Source organism: Candoia aspera, chromosome 16, assembly GCF_035149785.1.
Source record: "Candoia aspera isolate rCanAsp1 chromosome 16, rCanAsp1.hap2, whole genome shotgun sequence".
NCBI lineage: Eukaryota > Metazoa > Chordata > Lepidosauria > Squamata > Boidae > Candoia > Candoia aspera.
The window spans coordinates 11,711,570-11,732,032 of record NC_086168.1 but is presented as its reverse complement, the minus strand read 5'-3'; the positions used below and the strand labels follow the sequence as shown (position 1 = coordinate 11,732,032).

At 55.0% G+C, this 20,463-nt stretch overlaps 2 protein-coding genes across 4 annotated transcripts; one reads left to right on the top strand and one right to left on the bottom strand.

Annotated features, from left to right (window-relative positions):
* The first annotated feature begins 136 nt into the window (after positions 1–136).
* On the top strand, positions 137–12,673 carry LOC134506025 (dual specificity testis-specific protein kinase 1-like). Of its 2 annotated transcripts, XM_063315998.1 has the most exons (9): positions 137–210; positions 3,150–3,352; positions 8,310–8,431; positions 8,857–8,905; positions 9,734–9,883; positions 10,227–10,400; positions 10,563–10,646; positions 10,926–11,012; positions 12,192–12,673. In XM_063315998.1, the coding sequence occupies exons 1-9, from the start codon at positions 180–182 to the stop codon at positions 12,291–12,293; spliced, it is 1,002 nt and encodes a 333-aa protein (XP_063172068.1). In that variant the 5' UTR covers positions 137–179; the 3' UTR covers positions 12,294–12,673. The 2 variants fall into 2 exon arrangements, with proteins under 2 accessions (XP_063172068.1, XP_063172067.1); XM_063315997.1 differs by lacking the exon at positions 137–210 and having other exon boundaries at positions 3,001–3,352.
* A 2,359-nt stretch (positions 12,674–15,032) lies between these two features.
* On the bottom strand, positions 15,033–19,765 carry LOC134506129 (N-acetyllactosaminide alpha-1,3-galactosyltransferase-like). 2 transcript variants are annotated; one of them, XM_063316169.1, is made up of 4 exons: positions 19,582–19,765; positions 19,126–19,185; positions 17,661–17,798; positions 15,033–17,443 (listed from the first exon to the last, which is right to left on the bottom strand). In XM_063316169.1, exons 1-4 carry the CDS (start codon positions 19,620–19,622, stop codon positions 16,750–16,752), a joined length of 933 nt encoding a protein of 310 aa, XP_063172239.1. In that variant the 5' UTR covers positions 19,623–19,765; the 3' UTR covers positions 15,033–16,749. The 2 variants fall into 2 exon arrangements, with proteins under 2 accessions (XP_063172239.1, XP_063172240.1); XM_063316170.1 differs by lacking the exon at positions 17,661–17,798 and having other exon boundaries at positions 19,582–19,755.
* Between the last annotated feature and the right edge of the window lie 698 nt (positions 19,766–20,463).

The window sequence follows — 20,463 nt, the reverse complement described above, 5'->3', positions numbered from 1 at the left end:
GAGGCAGAGCGTCGATCCGCCAAGTGCGGTTTTATTTGTTTTGACTGACGGGAGCTCCCCCGCTTCTCTGACGGAGCGGGCGGCTTGCTGCAGCCTCCGGGGAAGGCTGGGAGCTCAAGCAAGCCCACTCGGCGTGCAAGCCCCCAAACGCTAAGCATCTCATCCCGGTTTCTGCCGCTATGCAGTTCTGGCCCCCACCTTTTAATTCGGGTAACCCAGAGAGATGGGGGGGAAAGCACATCTGCGGCTGCTGCTCCTTCTCCCTAGTTGAAGGGAGGTGGTAAATTCCTCAGGACGGAGAGGTCTCTTATTGTATTTTCTAGGACGCAGCATGCCACGTCTGCTGCTGCATAGCTATAATTACTCTCGGTCTGACTAACTGAAGTTTTTGGTAAACCTGCCATTTCTCCCTAAAATCGGACCAGATGAATCATCTTCTGTAGTTGTTGCTATTAGCCTGTATTTATAAGTCCAAAACCTAAAAATAATTTGACATACATACATACATACATACATACATACTGGTGAGTACCAGCCCAGGTGGGGCTGGGTGTTTGACAGCAAGACTTTCGGGTTGAGGCAGGATGTGAGTTGCTGAGTCTTGTTCCGGCTGGCCAAGCGTTTGCTTGCTTGTTGTGGATCGAGGAAATCTTCCCAAGCAGCTCACACCTGGGGATTAGTTGCAGGAATGGGAAGGGGAGGGTTATGCCCTGCAGATTTCCCTCGGTGTAATGTGGTGGGTGACGCATATGGCCCAAGCCTTCTTGCTGGCTTGGAATTCATGAGCTTGGCTTGTGGTTTGGAGTCAGCCAGTTGGATTTGGGAACTTCGTGACCTACCCAGAGAATACGGAGACTCAGGTTCAGAGAAGAAATGCGGTATTAGTCAACTGTAAGTCTCTGGATTGAGCGGAGCTGGTATAAATATTTGGAGCCAGACTTTTGCCAGGGAAGATGGCTTGGCTCATTTGCATGAGTTGCCTGCACTTTTCTCCCATGCGTGGTACCTCTCTTTGAGTCCCCTGGGATTGCAGTTTGCAGTTTCTGTTCGTCCTTGCCTTCTAGTTGGGGGTAGACTTGATGGCCTCTGAGCTCCCTTCCTGGCCTCCGGATCCGAGAGCAGGAGTTCACCTTGGCAGGAATGCCTCCTGTTTCCTAGCAACTGGCCGCCATCTCCTCTGCAGATTCCAGAAAGCTTTGGAACAAAGGGCTCTTGAAACTCCTCCTCCTCCCCCCCAGACCCGATAATCCTACCCGCTGAGCTGAGCTTCCAGTAGCTTGGGAGAGTAGGCAAGAGCCTGCCCCTGCCAGGAATGTCCAGTCAGCTGTTTTTGCCTAATGGAACTGGCATTGATCTACCACTGCAGGGCTCCGGGGCATCCACGCCAGCTCTGCTTTCCCTCTCAATGTGATCCGCATGGAAGGGTGGGAAGAGGTTGTGGACAAGCACACGGCCTCCCTGGCAAGGAGGAAAATGTCCGGAGAGGCTGCAGCTGCTCTACCCACAGAAGAGGTCCTTGGAGCTGCTGGATGTCTTCAAGGAAAATAAAATTCAGGTGTTGCCCATGTCCACCCCTGGCTACTGTGGAGAGTTTGCACAACCCACCTCATCTCTGCCAGCCTGTGCCCGTACCCCCACATCCTGCCACTGAGCTATGCCTTTTGTGTCCTTTCTTCACAGCAGGCTTACGAAGCCAGACGTCGTGTGCCTTCAGCCGGTGTGTTGCCTCCCTAAGGCACAGCCTCGCAGTGAGTCCAGTTCTTGGGCCCAGCAAGTCCATCCGCTTTATGCAGGGGAGAAGAGTGCTCGCAGACAATGTCTATGGAAGTTTCAACTGCTGCATCCTTTGTTTATTTCTAATTTATTTTTGTCTGTTCTGATTTTCAAGGTGAGATTGAATTGTCCGTGAGATTTTCAAAGTTTAAAATAAAATCCACCAGTTAGTGGGATAAACCCCAAAGCAAGCCAAAGGAATTCATTGGCATGGAATATTCCATGAAGCTATCAGAAATTATGCCTGTTTTATCAGTTTGAGACAGGAGTCCACGTGTACGTGAACAGGCCTGTGGTTTCTCTGTGTGCAAAATGTTTCTCCCAAGCTGCTGGATTTTGTGCCAGCCATCCAATTAGTTGTTTGGAAGGAGAGAATTGTGCTTGCTCCCTGCAAAAACAAGCCAAGAAAAATGGCAAATGAATGTCTTATGGAGCTTGAAAGGAATGGAGCGGAGGAGTTGATCGGTGCTAGAATTTGTAAAGTCCAGTGTGGATGTGCGAGCCTTGGGGCAGCTGCTGTTCTGCTGGCACGGAGCTCCTAGCTTTCTCTGAGCTTTCTGGGTGCATTCCTGCTGCGTTGTAGCATATGGCCTGGGAGACCGTGGAGCCTGGAGCCCCCCTTCCGAGCAGTCCTGTTCTGGTTGGACAGACAATGGCCCCGTTCTGCAGGCACTCGTTACGCTAAGAGAAGCGGCCAGGACTGCTGCGTAGGAAAATCAGTCTTCAGAAAGTGTTTTCTCTCCCCGCCCGCCCCCGTCTTCCAGTCTGGGTCTCTGCAACAAATTCAAAGAGGCTCACTTCTCACAAAGCCGGGCTGCCACGCTGGGGGCTCTGTCTCTGACGCCAAAGGGGGTGGGGGCTGTTGCAGATTCTGCTCTGTACGAAAGGTTCACGCCAGACAGCAAGAACCTGAATGTGGGAAAGGCCAAGAATGCCAGGCACGAATCCGGTGCTGGTCTGGTGTCCTGTAATGCGTGTGCTTTTGAATTTAGCGCCTGGATCAGAGGGGGGAAGAGAACGTGCCTGAACAGCAAGGTGTGGTCCTTCCTGTGAGCTCTCCTCTAGAGGGAGAGTGCCAGAGAAGTCCTGAGCGCCCACTTAAATCCCGGAGCAGCACACGTTCCATTTGAGAGCGTCTGCTCAGGGCAGGCATTCCGGGCAGACGGAAGATGGGAGGCCCTAATAATCCCTCTTGCTCCAGTCCCCGGAGCCACAGCCGCTGTGATTCCTTGCTTGGCCTGAGTAAAGTTGAGTCTGCCAGCCTCAGCTGGCCAGCTGTGAAATGGGAATAAGTGCTCAGCCTCAGAAGGGTTTTTTTCATTCTGCTGATGAAGCCAGACACGAAACACGTTCTTTCCTTTCTTTCCTCCTTATAGCACCTGTCTCTACAATGTACGAAATGGGACTGGCGTCTCCAGATTTGCCTGGCCCGACTCCGTACAGCGAGGAGGCCCCAGACGCCTATTGCCAGGAGGCTGACCGATGGCAGAGGCTGCGCACAGCTGTCCGGAAGCTGGAATTCTGGGAAAACTTTGAGGCTGAGCTGATAGGCAGTGGCTTCTTCTCCAAAGTGTTCAAGGTATGGTGTTACCCAGGTGTGCCAAGCTGGCCTACCCACTGGGTTGCCTGCAGTTCCTCTCATTTCCAGCCAGCGGAGGTTGAGGGAGTAGGGGTCCCAACACATCTGGAAGGAGGCAGATTGAAAGAGGAAGGGTCAAAGCCAATCAGTGCTGGTTGCATCTCTTCAACCTGCTTCTCAGACTTGACAGGAATGTTTAAGGCGTCATAGCTAGTAGATACCTTGTGTAGGGAGCACGGTCAGATCGGACCAAGAGAGTGTGCAGGGAGTGTCATCTCCAGATCAGCAAGATGCCATGGAAACAAGGTTTGGGGAAGAACCAGGGAAGTCCACCCTGATGCCACACGTCTCGAGCAGCAGGTCACCATTTCAAAGTTGGCCTCAAGACAGCGGCAAGGGGAGAAATACGTTTCTTGGGGATCAGCATTCTTGGCATCAAGGCGCATCTTAGGTTCAGGGGAAGAGAATGTGGTTGCTTTTTTCTGATGGAAAACACGAGGGCCAGGAGTCCCTGGTCTGACTGGGCTTGATCCAATATGTCTCCTGCCAGGGGTGGACTGTGTGGGTTCTTGTGCAAAATCAAGAGCGAGTATTTCTCAGAAGGGACAATGTCCTTTAAAACGACAGGCCTTCCGACTGCGTCAAGAATGCTGCCGCTCTGAACGCGTGGTTTGCTTTCTTCTGGGAGTGCTTACCCCTGGCAACTCTAAGCTTGTTCCTATATATCATCCTCCCCCACTCATCTCTGCCTCTTGGTGCCTGTTCATTTGCAAATTGGCAGCAGTCCTTATTTTTCAAAACATCTTCTTTGGATGGTGTTTCCCGTTCCTGTCCCACAGTCTGTGGGACTCCTGTGGAAGGGCACTACCTTTGATAGCCAAAAAGGTTGCCAGAGCTTGACAGTATGACCTTGCATAGGCTTCTCAGAAGGGGGGACAACCGTGTCAGGAGCAGACCAGGATCTGCCACTTCGTCTGCTTTCTGGGGCCTAATCTCTCATCTCGTTGACGTTCCCTACCGCCTGCAGCCTGCTTTGCTTTGCGGCACCTTTTCCTCCTTATCTGGTGGCTGAGGTACCTCGTGCCAGGTTGGGGCACAGCAAAGGCAAGGCAGAGTTCGTGGATCCCGTCCCCCCGCTCCGCAAAGCTAAACAAAGCCTTTGGCAATTCCTCTTAAGCGCCCTGCGGCTGATCCTCATCTCCAGAGCAGCCAATCCTTGCCTCTCAAAGAAGCCAGGGCAGCCTCCAGTCCTAGCTGCAAGGTTGTTTTAAAAATCTTACAGGGAACTAGCTTTCTTCTGGTTGTCACCCAGACGTTGCTTTGCTTTTGGCGTTCATTGTTTTTAGTGCCGCATGTACTGCATGTCTTTCGTTTATTTAATCTTTCCTTTTTTATTTAAAAAAAAAGCCTCCCAAATCATGACAGAAACCAGTTCCTGGCAGCTCAGGCACCAGCCAGTCAGGATGCTGGGTGCAGCTGGCGTCTGCTGTGAACTTGCAGAACGGGAAAACTTGTCCTAGGAGAGCTGACGTTTTCAGGGGTTGTATGGATGGGCTCCAGCAGTCCTAAGAAAATAGCTCTGTCCTGCCTCCACGCTGCCTCGTGACCCCTGCCTGGGCTCACGGGAACTTCCTCAGAACGGGGCAGCCTTCCGTTTTGCCTTGTTTTCTACGCCTTGACTCTACTTGAAAGCATCCAGTCATCTCCGAGTCTCTGGGGCCTCTGCCTTTGTCCCCGCGAAAGGCTCGCGCTCTGTGGCTCACCAACAGCTCCTGGGGGAGACCCTTCCTTCTGCTGCAGAAATGCATCTGGCCCAAGGAGCCTTGCCGGGGGTTTTCTCCCGTTCTTTCAGAAAGGTCTTGCTGTGCCGTCTGAAAGTGACGCAGAGCCACAGGCTGAAGGGCTGCCTGCTGCTCGGATACAGGCCAGCACGTTCGTGCAGTGCTTGGAAACTGAACCGCTGCAGCAGGCCACCTCTTGTGCTTCTGTTCTTGGCTGCTGGTTTTTGTCTAAATTTCTGGAGGGGAAGTGGGCGAGATTCACCTCAAGCAAAGGCAGGGAGGCATCCGGGATCGGCTGCAGAATCAGTCAGGTCCGGGCCAGATGCAAGAGGCAGGCTGAGAATGTAGTTCTGGTTGCCCGTTGGACTGCCCGAGCCACGTGCCACATGTCCAGGGACGGACTGTGGAACCTGAGCACAGAGCAGAGCTTGAAGAAGTCGTAGGAAGCAAATTAAGGCCCCTGTTTTCCACGTGAGGAAAACTGCAAGGAAGGAGAAGCGAGGAGCGTACGGCCATGGAAGAGAGGCGGCTTCTTTTTAAAACTGGAGTTGAACTAAAAACTTTAGTCTGGCCCTTGAGGAAAGAGCCTGTCCGAAGGACGAGAGCCCGTCTGCTTAACCCTGTTTGGCTCTTCGTTTCGGATCCCCTCCTGCCCCCTCCTGCCTTCCTTCCCCAGCTTGTTCTGGCTCCTTCTCCAGCAGAGCAGGAGCAATAATTGCACACGCTTTTTGTGGCTCATTGAATGCGTAGCTGTGTCCGTCATTAACCTTTTACTTCATGAGCCTGAATGCCGACTTGATTGGAATTCTCGATGACTTCTGATCCAGCCGTCTCCGTGACGGTAGCTATTCCGCCCCTGCCACCGTGACTTCAGTAGATGCCGCCTTGAATAGGAAGGGGAAGGCAGAGAATTAACATGCAGCCTTAAAAGCATTTTTATTGGAAAACAATAATTAAAAAAAGGCCTGCTGTAGCACAGCGGAGGCTGGCCTCGTGCTGCTGTTGGCAAAGGCTCCTTCCCCATTCGAAATCCCTGAGAAATGGCACGATGGGTGTTTTATGGAGCTGGAGCGGCTGGCCTGTCGGCATCGATCTTGCTCCGAAGCAGGGAAGGGGGGTGGTGGGGTGGCCCACGCAGGGCATCTGGGCAAGACAGAGAGAAGATGCTAAACGAGGGAGGCCGTCAGTCAATTGGAAGACCTGTACAGCAAGGAAACCAGGCGTGCTTGAAAGCATCACCCTGAATCCTTTTAAAATGTTCCGCCTGATCATGGCTTTGGTAAAAGGATCTCTCCCCCGCTCCTCCCCCAGATTACTCATAGCTTAATAATCAAAATACTCCCGCTGCACGGTTAGTAAGGAAAGAGATCTTTAACGTTTTCATTCCGTGTCCCTGGAATACCCCAGAACTGCACTTAACGTTGTTCCCACATCGGGTTAGTCCGCTCTCCCTTGCGCTGAGCCTTCCCCGATGCAAATGTGTTGGGCTTTGGTCCTCATAATTTCCATCCAGGCTGGGAATGATTGGAATTGGGACCCAATGCACCTGGAAGACAGCAGGCTTGGGATTGCGGGGAGAGGAGACCTCGGCTTGCTAAGGTCTGCACGTCTCAGGGACTGGAATGGGAAGTGCTGCACATACTGCTTGTGCCTGAGTGATAAGAAGGCGGTTTCTCTCATTGCACGATCCTGGAACCGGTGGGGGAGGTAGGTCAGGCTGGGGGAGCATGGCTGGTTCAAGGCCAGCTGGGGAATTTCCTTTTAAAATGTTCCGCCTGATCATGGCTTTGGTAAAAGGATCTCTCCCCCACTCCTCCCCCAGATTACTCATAGAATGTGTGAATCCCCAGTCCAGCATGCTGGGAGGAACAGGGGGCGTTTGTACCCAGGCTGCCCAGCACCAGTGGCGGAAAGGCCTTTGCACCCAGGCTGGGTGGGCTGCGGTGTCATGGCAGAGCCCCTCCTCTCCAAACACCCCTGTTGGAGAGCTCTGCCTGCCAGGGCCCTGGGCATCGGCAGGGGGCTTTCCCCTATGCAGAACTCCCAAGGTGACCCACCCATGTGGGTGTTTCAGGGGTACTTTCTTCTTCCAGATAACAGCTGTATCGCCCTGCCCTGCCGTGTGGAGTTTGCATTTCCCACAATGGCGAGGGAGGAGTGGCCGCCCTGTAGCCTTTCCTTGCATCTTTTTTGGTGTGTTTGTGTGCTCTGGGGCATTCCCAAACCTGGTTTCAGTTGCTCATTTCCTGTTGAGTGAGCGCTGCCCTAGGGAGGGTTTGAACAAGAGGCCTCTGCACGTCCTCCGCCACATCCTGGTTTGTTCTCATTCGCCAAGGCTTCTTTGGGCTCAGCAGAGGCCACCAAAGAACCGACGTCCCTCGGGCATTTGGGTCGAGGCTGAGACGTGCTCTTACCAGCAGGCTTTTCCCGGGAGTTGGCTTATTGCTTATCTTCGGCGCCAGGGGTTCTGTGTTGCGGGCTTTTCTGTGTTTTAATCCTTGTGAGCTGCCCAGGGTCACTTGTACAAGACGGGCCGCCAAATAAGTCATATAAATGAAGAAGCGGGTCTACATCTGACTTCCACCCTTCAGCTCTGAGCAGGAAATGCCCGGTTTCTCCTAGAGGCCCTGCTTCAAGCAGAGTTTGGTTAACCTAAGGAATTCCCTGTCCTGGGAAGTGGCAAGGGCCGTGAATTCCAAGCTGCTTAGATGAAACACGGAACAGATAAAGCTACAGTATTAACGGTCGCCGATGCAGCTGTTAATCCTTACAGCCAGCCCTAGCTGGGGCTTTGCCCTCATATCCACCTGCTTCTTAATTCCTGTTGCCGGGAGCAAAAACGTGTCCTTCTTTCTGGTCCTGTTTGGGAGCTGCCTGGAAGAAGGGAGCAAGAGTGGATTGGTTGGGAAGAACGTGAGATTTTCTCCCCGTTCCGTTGTTGTTAATCGGTCTTCTCTCACGCTGTTCCAAAGCAAACACCCTCTCGGTTTCAGTGTCGTATTTGGGTGGATCTTCTGGAGACAATCCTGAACTCGTTCGGGGCAGCTATGCCACGAGGAATATCTGGGTGCCCAGGGGAGCAGGCACAGAGCTGGGCACAGCCTGCTTTTGATGTGTGTTTCCGGTTGGGCAGGCGGTTGTCTGCCCTCATGCTGCTGTCCTTGGGCTTCTCGCAGGTCGCTCCGAGGCCTGGGGGCAAGGCCATGGTGGTCAAGATTTACAAGAACGACGCCGATCAGGAGGGGATTGTGCGTGAGATCAGCTTGCTGCAGAAGCTCTCCCATCCCAACATTGTCAGGTAGGTCTCTTGAGTAGATCACCTGGAGGCCAAATAGGAGCCAGTCCCCTAAGGGGGTAACAGAAGCAGCTTTCTTGACCCTCTTCCCCTGCAGATCGCTGCCCTCCTGGAAGGAAGGGTCAGTGGAGGTCAGGCTGAGCCATTTTCTCTCTTCCTAACGCCTCCAACTCTTTTGGCACCTCAGTCTGCTGCTTCCTCTCCTTCCGTTTTTGGACTAGCAGCATAACTGGGCTGGCAGGTGCCTGGATTCTTTGCTGTGTTTTTTCTAAAAAAGGACTCACTTGCACATGCACCCCTGGGAGGAAGAAGCAAAATGTCATTCTTCGCAGCTCTTGGACCAGATTCCACCTTTTCTGAGTCCAATGTTGTTTTCAGGTTTGTCTAATCTTGTGCTGCAGCATCACCCGATTCTTCTCTTTTGAAAGGTACCTTGGGATCTGCGTGAAGGATGACAAGCTGTACCCAATTCTGGAGGTAAGGGGGGGGGTTTCTTCCCCTGCACAAACAGCAGCCCCCATCCACATCAGACCTGACCTTCCCCAGCCCACGAGGCCCACCGCCCCTTAAGGAGCCACGGATCTGGGGTTCAGGACAGGAAGCCCTGATTTCAGTGGTGGGATCGGCTCTCTGGAATGACTTCCCATGGGATCCATCTGCTTTCTGGAAAAGCTGAAGCCTGGGCTTTTTCCAGAGGGCTTCTGGGCCTGGCATCTTATATCGTGCTTCTGTTTTATTTGTTTTGTTTTCACGCTGTGTTATTTTAACTCTGTTCTTGTCTTGTGTTTGCGGCAGCGTGCCCATTTGATAAGTAAGCGTCACCTATCCGTCTGCCCACAGGAGTGGGGAGTGGGGGGGTCGATACAGCTCTGCCTGGACCCTGCCCCTTTATGCTTTGGGACTGAGGTGGTGATGGTGGTGATTTAAAAAACAAGTCTGCTTCTCAGTGTTTTTTTTTTAAAAAACGGGGATTCCTAAAGTGTTAAATCCTGCACTTAGAAATACAGAAGGTCGGGGGAAAAGGCTCTAGTCTGCGGTCGCAAGGGTTCCTTTGTTTGTCTTCAGTGTGGTGGGGCATTTAGTTCAGCCCAGCCTTCCCCAAAGGGGTGTCTGGGCTACAACTGCCATCCTCCGTGGAGGCCAGGCCGGCTGAAGACAGTGGGGATGCTGGCGGCTGCGCCTGCAGGGCTCTGACTGGGAAGGCTGCTTAACCCGCGTGTCCTTCGTGGAGCGTGGGACAGCGTCCATCCTGGCCTCCACAGGGAGTGACCCGAAGGCCCCCCTTCCCTTCTGTGCTGCCCCTAGTATGTGAACGGCGGGTGCTTGGAAGAGCTTCTGGCCTGCAGAGACGTCTCCCTCAGCTGGAAGGAGAAGGTGGACTTGGCCTCGGACATCGCCCGCGGGATGGTCTATCTCCACTCCAAGAGTATCTATCACCGCGACCTCAACTCCAAGGTAGGCCTCCAACTCGCGTCCTTTCCAAAAACCTCAAAATCGGAGCTGCAGAGGGGGTCTCATGAGGCCGGGGCCTAGGGCTATCCAAGGACATGGATGGGAGGCACCCCAGAAGAGGAGGCCCATCGCTGGCAGGGGGGCACGACGGGAAGGAGGGACGGAACTGCCCCACTTGCGATCCAGCATCGGGTCAGTCCCAACGCCCTGAGATTTCCTGGCTGGATGGAGCCCAGCGCTGCCCCCCCAAACCTCTTTCCCCCCTTTCCGAACTCTCAGTGGGCCTGGCAGGAGACTGAGGGCCATCAGAGCGGCTTCCTCTCACTGCTGTCCGTCCGCCTTTCAGAACTGCCTCATCCGAGTGACCCAGCGAGGGCGGGAGGCCGTGGTGACTGATTTTGGGCTGGCCAAGGAAGTGGCAGAGCTCTCGGCAAAGAGTCCAGAGAGGAAGCTCTCCCTGGTGGGCTCAGCCTTCTGGATGGCTCCCGAAATGCTGCGGGGAGAACCTTATGACCAGAAGGTGCCTGCCTCCCCCCTCCCCTCCCCCTGAGCTGCCCGGGGGTGCCAGGTGACCCCTCTGAGCTCTGCGGGGCTGGGCCTTTGGACGCCGCTGTGGGGAGACGAAGAGCAGGGCAGGGGGGCTGCAGAGTGCCCTGTTGCTGACCCTCACTCCCTTCGGCAGGTGGACGTCTTCTCCTTCGGGATCGTTCTCTGTGAAATCCTGGGCAGGATCCCAGCAGACCCCGAGGTGCTGCCACGGACTCAGGTGGCTTTCTGGCTCCCCTCCCCCAGGGGAATTTGCTAGGGGGGCGCTTTCCACCCCAAGTTGCGTGCCGGCGCTGTTGAAAAGCATTTGGACCGGGAGCCTGCAAGGGACTGTGTGGAAGAGCTTTCCCTGAGAGGGTCCCTAGGGTCCAGCGTCTTTGGGAAGGCAATTCAGAGGGGCGGCTTCTCAAGGGAGAAGATTCGGGGCCTCGAGCGGGAGAGAGACCTGTGGGCTATGAAACGATGGGAGCCCTTCTGAGGCCTTGGTTCCCTCCTCTAGGACTACGGTCTGGATGTGGCTGCCTTCCAGGGCATGGTAGGAGGATGTCCCAAGCAGGCTTTGGATTTGGCCACCAGCTGTTGCAGGGTGAGGATTTCCTTGAGGACTGCAAGAGAAAAAGGCGCCTTTGGGGACTTGTGCGCCTTAGCTAAGCAGCTTTGAAAGGGTTGCAGGTGGAGGAGATAGCGGTGACCACCACTGGGTGCGGTTGCTGTGCAGAGCCTCTGTGGTAGGGACCCCCCACCGTAGAGTCTGGATCCAGGAAGAGGTCCAGTAGAGGGCTGCGGGCTTTCCAAAAGTGGGTTGCCGGACTGGTGGGTCTTTAGCCTGTTCCAGCCATTATAACAAGCGATGGAGCCTCCGCATTCAGGGGCAGTTTGGCTCCAAGTTGAGAAGTGCCAAGGGAAGATGGTTATCTTTGTCCCCTATTTATGGGCCTCTCAGAAACTTTGGGTCTGCCACTCTGGAGCTCAAGGTGCAAGGCTACCCCAGCCTTTGGTCTGATCCAGGAGGCCTTAGGGAATATGCCTTCCCCACTTTTCCCTTCCTTTCCTGCCCCTCAAACTCCACCATGGTAAAATAAAAACTAAAGCCCAACCCTAGCAGACCTTCTGCTTGCCTTGCCAACGAAGAATGCACATTCATAGACTTTATACTCCTTTCTTGTCCCAGAGGAAATCTACAAAATGTGTTATTTCACGTGCTTAGCATCTTCTTCAAGCGTACAGGCTTCTCTCACATATTTGGAAAGGCTAAATCAGACCGTAATCTACCAGAGCACACCTGGAAACAGCTGGGCTCTCCAGATGTTGGATCACAACTCCCATCTTCCCTGACAGTTCACTCTGCTGGCTGGGCTGATGGGACCTGGGAGTCCAGTCGGTTCCACCGCCTGACGAGGATGTCTGAGAAGCAAAAAACTTGAGCCAGTGTATGGGACTTAAATGTTTTTGATGGCAAAACTGATAAACGTGTCTTAGTTTGAAATCTGGAGGGCTAAGAGGAGGGGAAAAAGCACGCTGCTCAGCAAAGCCACGTTGGGAAAAGACCCCATGGCCCAGGCTTGGAAACCAAGCACACAGGATGGAGAGCTGGCAGCGAAGGGGGAAAAGGGAATTTCCAGGTCTGGCTGTCACGATAAGGAAGCCCGCCGTTTCCAAAAGGTGGGCATTTCTGGCAGGGCTCAGTGCAGCCATCACTCGTGGCAGGAGCTGCCCTCTGATGCGCCACCCCTTTCTTTTCTCGTCTCCCCTCCGCTCCCCCCAGATGGAAGCCTTCAAGCGCCCCTCCTTCTCCGAGATCCTGGAGGAACTGGGAGACACCGCCGAACAGCTGGAGTTCTCCACAGAGAAGCAGCCCCCGGGTTGACATGCCCAGCGGGATGCAGACTGCAACATACCCGTGTATCTCAAAAGAAAGGCTTCTGTGGCAGGAGAAGGGGGTCTTGACCCTGGGAGCAGATCAGAGAATTGGGTAGTGGAAGACAGAGCACCCTCCCTCCCCCCTCCTGTCTCTTTTCTAGATGTCCAGATTCTTGTGGACTGAGCAGTATCATTGCAAGCAAACACCCCCCCATTTAGATGGCTCCAGTCAGTGAGCCGAGCCGCATGCTGCAGGGGAAAGGCAAGGTGCCCGCCACAGCCGTCGGCCCATCAGGGGCCTGGGTTGCATCCAGTCGTTCTTCCTCAGAGCACCGTCTCACCCCCAGGTCCTGTCGACCCTCCCCACGCTTCCTGGTGCTGTGAGGTTACTGGCAGACAAGCAGAAAACTTCTGCCTGAAAAGGGCATTTAAGGCCCGGAGAGCGGTGCCACTGTAGAGTGGGGTGAGCCTGGCGCGCGCTCTGCACATGCGAGTAGGGAGAGGAGATGATCCCTGGAGAAGGGGAGCCCCCTTGGCATCCCAGCCGCTCGCTTGGAGGCAGCCCTGGGGGGCAGTGCCATCCTGCCAAGTTTGTGTGTTTCCTCAAACTGCTGGTTGGCTGCACTTGGGAGCTGGGTCCTGGGCAGAGGCCCCTGAGTTGGAAGGGAATCTGCCCTATGGCTTTGCTTGGCTCTCCCGGGCCAGATGTGGGCCTTGCGGACCCTCACGTTTGCCCCTCGCTCGGCAGCTGTGGGTTGTCCTCCCTGCCCTGTGGCAGCGGCCAGTGGGCACCACGGTTTCTGAAGCCTGCCAGGTTCTCCCTTGCCCCCAAGGCCAGACTTGCGGGAGCCTCGCTCTGTGCCCGCCATGTCTGCTGGCTGCAGCGGTCCCGTCCCCAGCTGGGCTGAGCCACTGCGGCTCTGCTGTGGGGAGCGGGAGATGGGGGTGTCCCCAGGAGGATGCCCCTGTGGGAAAGAGGCTTGGGTAGCACATCCCCCAGGGAAGGCGTTGAGGGAGGAATCCCCCAGATGGGGGGACGGAGACCCTAGGCCCACCCCAGACCGCAGCCACTCGGGTCCGTCCCTGTGAACTCCTAAAGAAAGAGGGCTCCATCCCGTAAGGGCCTGCTCATTCAGATGAGCAGAAGGAAGTGCTGGAGCCTGGCCCCCTGGAAGGAGACCGACTGTGCCCTGAGGGCAGTAGCTGACGCCCCCCTCCCCATTAACTCTTGGGGGTCTCCATTTCTTGGCTTTTGCAACTGAGCGGGGCTGATGGCTGGCCTTCCGAGAGCTGTCTCCTCTCTGGGCCAAGGTTCAAAATGGGTCTCCTTTCTGTGTAAATCAATAAATGGTCTGTGAGCTTTTCCCAGAAATGCCTTAAACAGTGACAGGACCTCGCGCTCCTGACTCCCTGACTGTGTGTGTGTGTGTGTGTGTGTGAAGTGCAGCAAGAAAGCAAGCCAGCAGAGGTGGCTTCAGCTGCCGGGAGAGGCCGGTCCAACCCGCTGCCAGCGCTGGGCCTTCCCTCCCCCTCCGTCTGCTGCCCACTGCATGGCTGTTCGCTAGGTGCCGTCACTGCCTCAAGATGGGGTGACGTTAGCTTGAAGGGGGGCACTGGCAGCGGAACCTCCATGTTCAGAAGCAGGGTACCAGTGGCAGTGTACAAACCACAAGCAAGTCTCCCTCACATCCTGATTTTGGACACACACAGTGGTCTGCAGGAAGTGGGAGAGGGGCCAGATGAGATCAGCACAGGGGCCTTTAGAAGGACTACCTTTTCCCCCGTTTTCCATCTTGGGGGCCAGTCAGTGACGGGAGCACTTCTCTTCCAACCGAGGAGCATGCCAGGGGGACTTTCCCCAAGAACCCAGGGCGTCGGTGAAAGGGGCAGCTGGCTAGAATGGCATCCAGATTGGCAGTCGCTCCCCTTCTGCCCTTCCGTTCCCAGTTTGCACCCTCTTTTCTTCCCGGGGTCAAAACAGGAGGCCTCCCTGCAAGCGGTTTGCTTGCATGGCTGCAGTGTACAGCTGTGCCCGCCACAAGGTGGGGCCCTTTCGCCAGCCAGGCTGTTTGGCAAAGCCCTCTGCTGGATGTTGGCAATCCAGGCGTCCTCCGTGCACCTTTGGTGCCCAGATGGGCCTCCCCTCCATCCGCCCTCTAGGGGTACCAAGTCAAGGAAGTTCCTTCCTCCTCTTCCTGCCTCCCACTCTCCAGCTGGCATTTTAATCCAAAGCACGGAAGAGCTCTGCTTGGGTCTGAGTCGAGGTTCAAGTCAACAAATGCTGTCTTGCAACTGGGTCCTGCTGAATCATCGCTGCTGCTGCCCCTTCAAGGTGAAGGAGTTAAGTATGGATGGAGTCTCCTGCATGCAGAAGGAGGAGAGAGATGCCCCGGTGCCCGCAGCTCTTCTGGCTCTTCCATGAGGAGAGGCAGTGCTTCCCCCTCGATTCCAGGTCTCGTCAGTTGCAGGACGAGCTTTCAAAGGCCGGAAGGTTTGCAAAATTGGGACACGGGAGCATCTCTGGGCCCTGGAACTGCTTGGTCCTTCTGCAATAAGGAGGCCACGTGGGCATCCTCATGCTCTTGCCTGGAACTCTCATTGCGGGCCCAGAAAAGCAAGCTTTTGCTCACTACCTCTTTGTAATTCACACCCACTTAGATTTTGGCTTTTTCCTCTTCGGATGATGAGAGGTGGGAAGCCCTTCAGACACAGTGCTCCCCACTCGCCTCCAATTCACAACACTTGCTAAAATAAGATTTGCATTTATTATTTTGTCATTTAGAAGGCAATAAATTACCAATCATTTTAAAGGGAATTGGGGAAGCCGGGTTTCTGGTCCTACAATTCTCAAGGTGCCTGCCAGTTCATAAATCTCTCATCTGAGTGTGCATGGATTTGTGTGGGTCAAGAGGGTGGTAGAAGGAGGCGTGACAGGGCGGAGTGCCCTTGTGCCAGTAACTCAATTGAATCTTTTGCTTGGTTTTAAAACTGGACCTGTGGATGTTCAGGATAAGGGCCAGATGGAGCCCCCGAAGGATGTGAGGAGGAGCCCTCAGGCTGCATTTAGAAGGCACTTTCAGGGCAGCCCCAGGATTTGGGTTCCCTCTTTTCCTCCAGCTCTAACAGTCCCCCAAGCACGTCCCTGAGCAGGCTGGTCCAAATTTTTGGGCCCATGAGGGTGAGAAGAGGCTTGTCTTGAAAAGGAAAGAATGGAAGCAGGAGGCTTCCTGGGGTGCCTGGCATCTAATTTGAGAACCGTCAGTCCTCAGCAGTGTGTACCATTGATTACCCGTGTAGCTGAAGACAGCTAATTTTGGCTTGTGCAAATGAGGCAGGGGAGGGGGCAGGCAGGTATTTCCATTAGTCTGGGGGGCAGAGTCGAGTTGGGAATCTTGGCAGGTGCAAGAGGAACAGAGCGCTCCTGTGTGCCAGCACAGTGACAAAAGCTGGTGCCTTTTTTATTTTGTCCAGGCTGTGAACTTGGTGAGCTTTGCTGTTGGGATACGGGAGGAAAAAAAAATCTCCCTGGAGTGCTGTTTTAGTTGAAGGGGAGGGAGGCTTCCGTGCATATTTGGATCCCAAAAAGAAAAATCCCCATTTTGGAAAACTAAGCATTGGAGCTCGGAAGGCAAGTTCCTGCTGGCCCTCCTGGCCTTTGCTTAGCGTGGCTTCGTATAGCCCGTTTGCTCCTGAATGAGTGAGGAGATTCCCCAAGGATCTGAAAGAGGGGCCTAGGATGGATTGGCCGCCGTTAGCTGCATAAACGTCTACCGCCCCCTGAATTCTCCCGTAGGCTTCGCTCTCTGTACCCGAGTGGGAAGCACGGAAGCCTGCTCTTTGCTTCTCTTCGTGAATTCCCCTTCCATTTGGCACTGAAATCGCGCCCTTGCTTTGCAATATCTTGAGAACACGAGTGACAGTTGGGAATCCATGTGCCCAAGAGTGTTCTTGCGAAAGGAGAGATGCTGTTTCAGAAACGTTGCTGCTTGGGAGGTGAACAGAGAAGAGTTCCAAGCACCCAGGATTTGAAAGGTGGAGCAAACTGCAAAATCTGAGAATGAAAGGCAGATTCCAGGTGGAGGGGGGTGGAGAAAGGCACAGAGGCTTAAATGGCTACAAAGCACAGCTCTGATCCCCTCTTCGAGGAGTCTCGAAAAACAAGGCTAAGCTTACCCACCAGACCTCAGACGCTGCAACCGACAATGAGCTGTTGTGGGCGATGCACGAAGTAGACTGATGGACAGAGAAGGTTGCCTGGAAGAATCTACTGCCAGATGCTGCAAGAAACTACGATGGCAGCTGGCAGTGGGCAGAAGGGGCTGCAGGCGGCACAGGTGGTGGCGGAAGACAGGCTCAACTCTTCCTCACTGTTGCCAGCCGTCCCAGCTTGCCCCCCTTCTTCTGCAGGGGTCAGAAAGAGGCCCAGGTTGCAGAGTTAGGCTGTTCTGAGGGCATGGGGCAGGTCAGGAGTTGTCTCTGACCTTTTTGTATTCCTTTGGCATCCAGGAGAGCTTGATGTTGTGGATCTGAGAGGAGGAGCCGATCTTATAATCCCAGCAATACTCGGGGGACAGCAGTTTGGCCGGCTTGTTGAGCAGGAAGTACTTGTTAAGGTGGCTCTCGTCGTGCCAGATGGCTTCCATGTCCTGTTCTTTGTCTCGCAGAATGCCTTGGTAGCATTGCCTGGTGAGGTTCAGGATCTGCAGCGGGGTGCCCCCAAACACCGCCCCGTGGTAATAATAGTCCCCCTCTTCGTAAGAGATGTACGCAGCCGACGCAGGGTTCCTCTCGTAGGTGAAGGACATCTTCTGCATGTTGTAAAACCAGGCATGGAGCTGGGCCACTGACTCGTCAAGGGCCTCCACCCCGTAGTCTCTCTGGAAGACCTGGTCAACGTCCATGCAGAAAACAAAGTCCACCTCGTAGCGGATGCATTCCTCCACCAGGTCGCCAATGGTCTTCATCCGCATCATGCTGACGTCTTGCCACCGGCTCTCCTGCTTGATCTGAAAGAGCTTCAGCGTCCGCTGTGGGCCCAGCGTGATCTCAGGCACTTTGGCGACATCATCAACCATGATGTAGAAGATCACCCGGTGGCCCACCATGAAAAAGACATCTGCGGACACTAAGAAGTCCATCAAGTACTTGTCCAGGTACCTGGGATGGGGAGATCAAATGAAGCGGGCATGAGAGGGCTCCTCCGAGTTCTATAACCCACAATCCTGGTTCTGCACTCGACCCATCTGAACCCCACCAGAATGACCGGCCTGGCAGCCCCAGTTCCCTCCCCGCTGGACATGCCTCTTTGGTCTGCTCATTTTCGGTGGACGTTCCTGGGCGAAATGAGCTGGGTCAGGCCGTAAGAGGTGCTTACCTCCCAATGGCGAAAACTGTCAGGCCAATGGTGATTTCCTGCTGCTTGTAGTAACTGTTCAGGACAGAGGTTTTGAATGTCCCATCCCATACGATGGGGGCCGACCACCGAGTCCAGGTGGGGACTTCTGGCCGGGCGCTGCCAGGAAATAAAGGGAATGCTCTTGGTGCAAACGGGCACTCCCTGGCCATCCCACCCCGCCAGAGGGAAAGCTGCCCCCTTCGGATGACCCGGGAGAGGTCACTTGCCCAGCCCCCTCACAGGGTCCCCGGAAGGCCACCTTTCCCTCCATGTGGGCCCTCTTTCCGTGGGCCTGTCTCCCCTCCCCGGCGGGTGGCACTCGGGGCCCTCCCGCAGCCCCCTGGGGCTGGGCTCACGCTCGGCTGCCTTGGCGGTTCCTTCGCTCCCGGGACAGCTGTTCTGCAGATGGAAATTCCCAAGCGCCTGGAGGAGCGGAAGGCCTCCCCAGCATGTCTGACGCTAGTTGGAGACCAGGGCTTGCTCGCCTGCAGCAAGGTCCTCAGTTGCTGTTCTCGCTGGGATCGGGCTGGGACCTTCGGCATGCCCCACGGGCTCTCCCACGGACCCGAGGCCACAGCCCACCCACCTGCTCCAAGGCAGACTTGGCGAGATTTCCAGAAGCCGGAGCAACCAGGACAGCAGGGACCCCCCATTCTTCCCTCTTGCCGCCAACCCGGTTGGGCCTCTGGTTCGAATTCCATGCGGAAGGGTGGCCTCGACTGCGGCTCTCCGACCTCACGTTAAGTTAAAACATTGAGCAGGGAGTGGCAGGAAACGGGAAACTTTCGCCTTTTGGAATGCTAATTGGAGCCAGATGTTTGAGAAACTTACTCAGGATTTAATTTGAAGGAAAACAAAGTGAGAACCGTTTCCCAGCTTCCTTTTCCTGCATTTGATTTTGGCGGGCTTTTTCCAGTGGGCTTCGGTTCTGGGAGAGGCCAACCCCAGCGTGCGCAAGCCGAGCTGCTCCCGGGCTGGGCCGGGGCCTGTCAGCCGAGCATGGCTCAGCTCTGCCAACTTGGCAGCAGCCCTGGCACTTGTTCTCCAGGCGGAACGACCTTGTGGATTTTTGCCCACGATACTGACTACGGGCACAGTGTCTCCTGTCCCGCTTGACACTTTCAGTTCTGGCTTTGCAAGAGGGCACTGGGAGAAACTTGGTCTGGCCCCTTGCTGTGGCTGGAGATCCACGCAGCAGCTGCGCATTCTCTCCACGGTGGATTCCGACTTGCTGAAACTCCACCCGAGCAGTTCCTCTTTGTGGGTTTAAAGATGATCTCTGCTTGGATAACCTCTGAGTGCGGACGGTGACGCTGTTCCGGCCTCATGCTGCTCAGTCGCCCCTTTGGGTTTCAAAGTGAGGGGGGAAGGGGAAGTCTGGAGGGACCTGGGAGAACGCTGCTTCCCCCGCAGTCCCACTTTCGGGTCCAAATAGATTTCCTACCTTGGTTGAAACCAGCTGCTCAGTGGTATCCCTGTTGATTGTTTTCTTGAATATTTGTCTCTGTAATAAAGGAGGTAACAGGAATAAGATTCGGCCGTGGTCCCGGCTCGTGGTAAAAGTTGGCTCTCATGCACATGCGCTCGGTGTTTCTGTGGCTGAGCCTCACTTTTCCGGGGAAGCCCAATTTGAGAGAAACGGAGTCCTGCACAACAGGCTGTTCCCCAGGCAGGCAGGTTTCCCTTTCTTAAAACGCAAAGGCACCCCTGTCCTTGAATTCCTCACTTTTCCCTGGCCCACTGGCTTGCTTTCTAGTCAAAGGAATGCTTTTTTATTCTTCTTTGGTTCAAAACCCATTACACACGGATTGCTTATTCCTCCCCGTGCCAAGACAACAGTGCGGGCGCCTCTCCGTGGTCGCCCGGTGTTGAGCTCCGCTGCAGGGAAGGCCAGACTTACTGTGAATGAGACCGGTTTGGGATGGCTATCCAGGGCTCCATTTCACTCCTCTGCTGGGCAAAAGTTAGGCCTCTGAAATGCAAGGGCGGGGGAGCAGACCTTAGAAAGTCTGGGGACTCAGGGTGGCTTGGTCAGGCAAAGGGCCTGGATTTTCCCCAAGGCTGCTGCTGCCTAAGCTGAACGTGCAGAGAGAGGGGACGAGTGCTCAAGTTCTCTGCAAGCTCCACAGAGAACGGGGGCTTCCCTGGCGTCACAGGGCCCCAGCAGGCAAGCCGACCTGTTGGCATCTAGCTCGTGCCGCTGAGTCAGTTGCAGCAGCCTGGCACCCCCCCCCCCCCCGGTTTCTCAAGCCTGGAAACCTGCCATTGAGAAAGATGGCCCCAGCGCTCTTTCCTGCTGTGCGAAGTCGCACAGCAATTGTCAATCGCGTGCAAAAGTTATCTGTCCCGCCGAGGACGGAAGAGCAAATAAAAGGTGTCAGTCAGTCATCCGTGACCGCTTTCACCCCAAGTAATGAAGGTAGCCAGAAAAAGAGGAACAGGACTGCCTCGTCATTCATTCGCTGTTGCGCTGAAGGACTTGGAGAAGGGGCCCACGGTTCCAGGCGAAGGAGGATTGTGCAGGAGCTGTTTTCAAAGCGCCTGGTGGGAGATTTCCCTGAGACGTTTTGCCCCCAGGGAAGAAGCTCGCCCGTCCTCCTGTCGTGCCCCTCGCCCAGGGATTCATGGAGTCCCAGCCTCTTATCTGAGCCTAGGCTGAGTTCACCCTTTTCCCAAAGTTCTGCTGCCGACGATCCTTCAGAGTGGCAAAAAGGCCCACACAGCTCTTGGTGAGCGAGACCGTACTGGAGGCAAAGGGGGCACCTTTGCTGTCCCCGGGAGA

Coding starts and splice junctions, on each gene's coding strand:
- LOC134506025 (XM_063315997.1), top strand. CDS start 3,056: ATGGGAATAAGTGCTCAGCCTCAGAAGGGTTTTTTTCATTCTGCTGAT. Junction 8,432..8,856: donor TCCCATCCCAACATTGTCAG/GTAGGTCTCTTG, acceptor CTCTTTTGAAAG/GTACCTTGGGATCTGCGTGA. Junction 8,906..9,733: donor AGCTGTACCCAATTCTGGAG/GTAAGGGGGGGG, acceptor TGCTGCCCCTAG/TATGTGAACGGCGGGTGCTT.
- LOC134506129 (XM_063316169.1), bottom strand. CDS start 19,622: ATGGAGCCCTGGATAGCCATCCCAAACCGGTCTCATTCACA. Junction 17,799..19,125: donor AGCAGCTGGTTTCAACCAAG/GTAGGAAATCTA, acceptor ATTTCCTGGCAG/CGCCCGGCCAGAAGTCCCCA. Junction 17,444..17,660: donor ACAGTTTTCGCCATTGGGAG/GTAAGCACCTCT, acceptor TCCCCATCCCAG/GTACCTGGACAAGTACTTGA.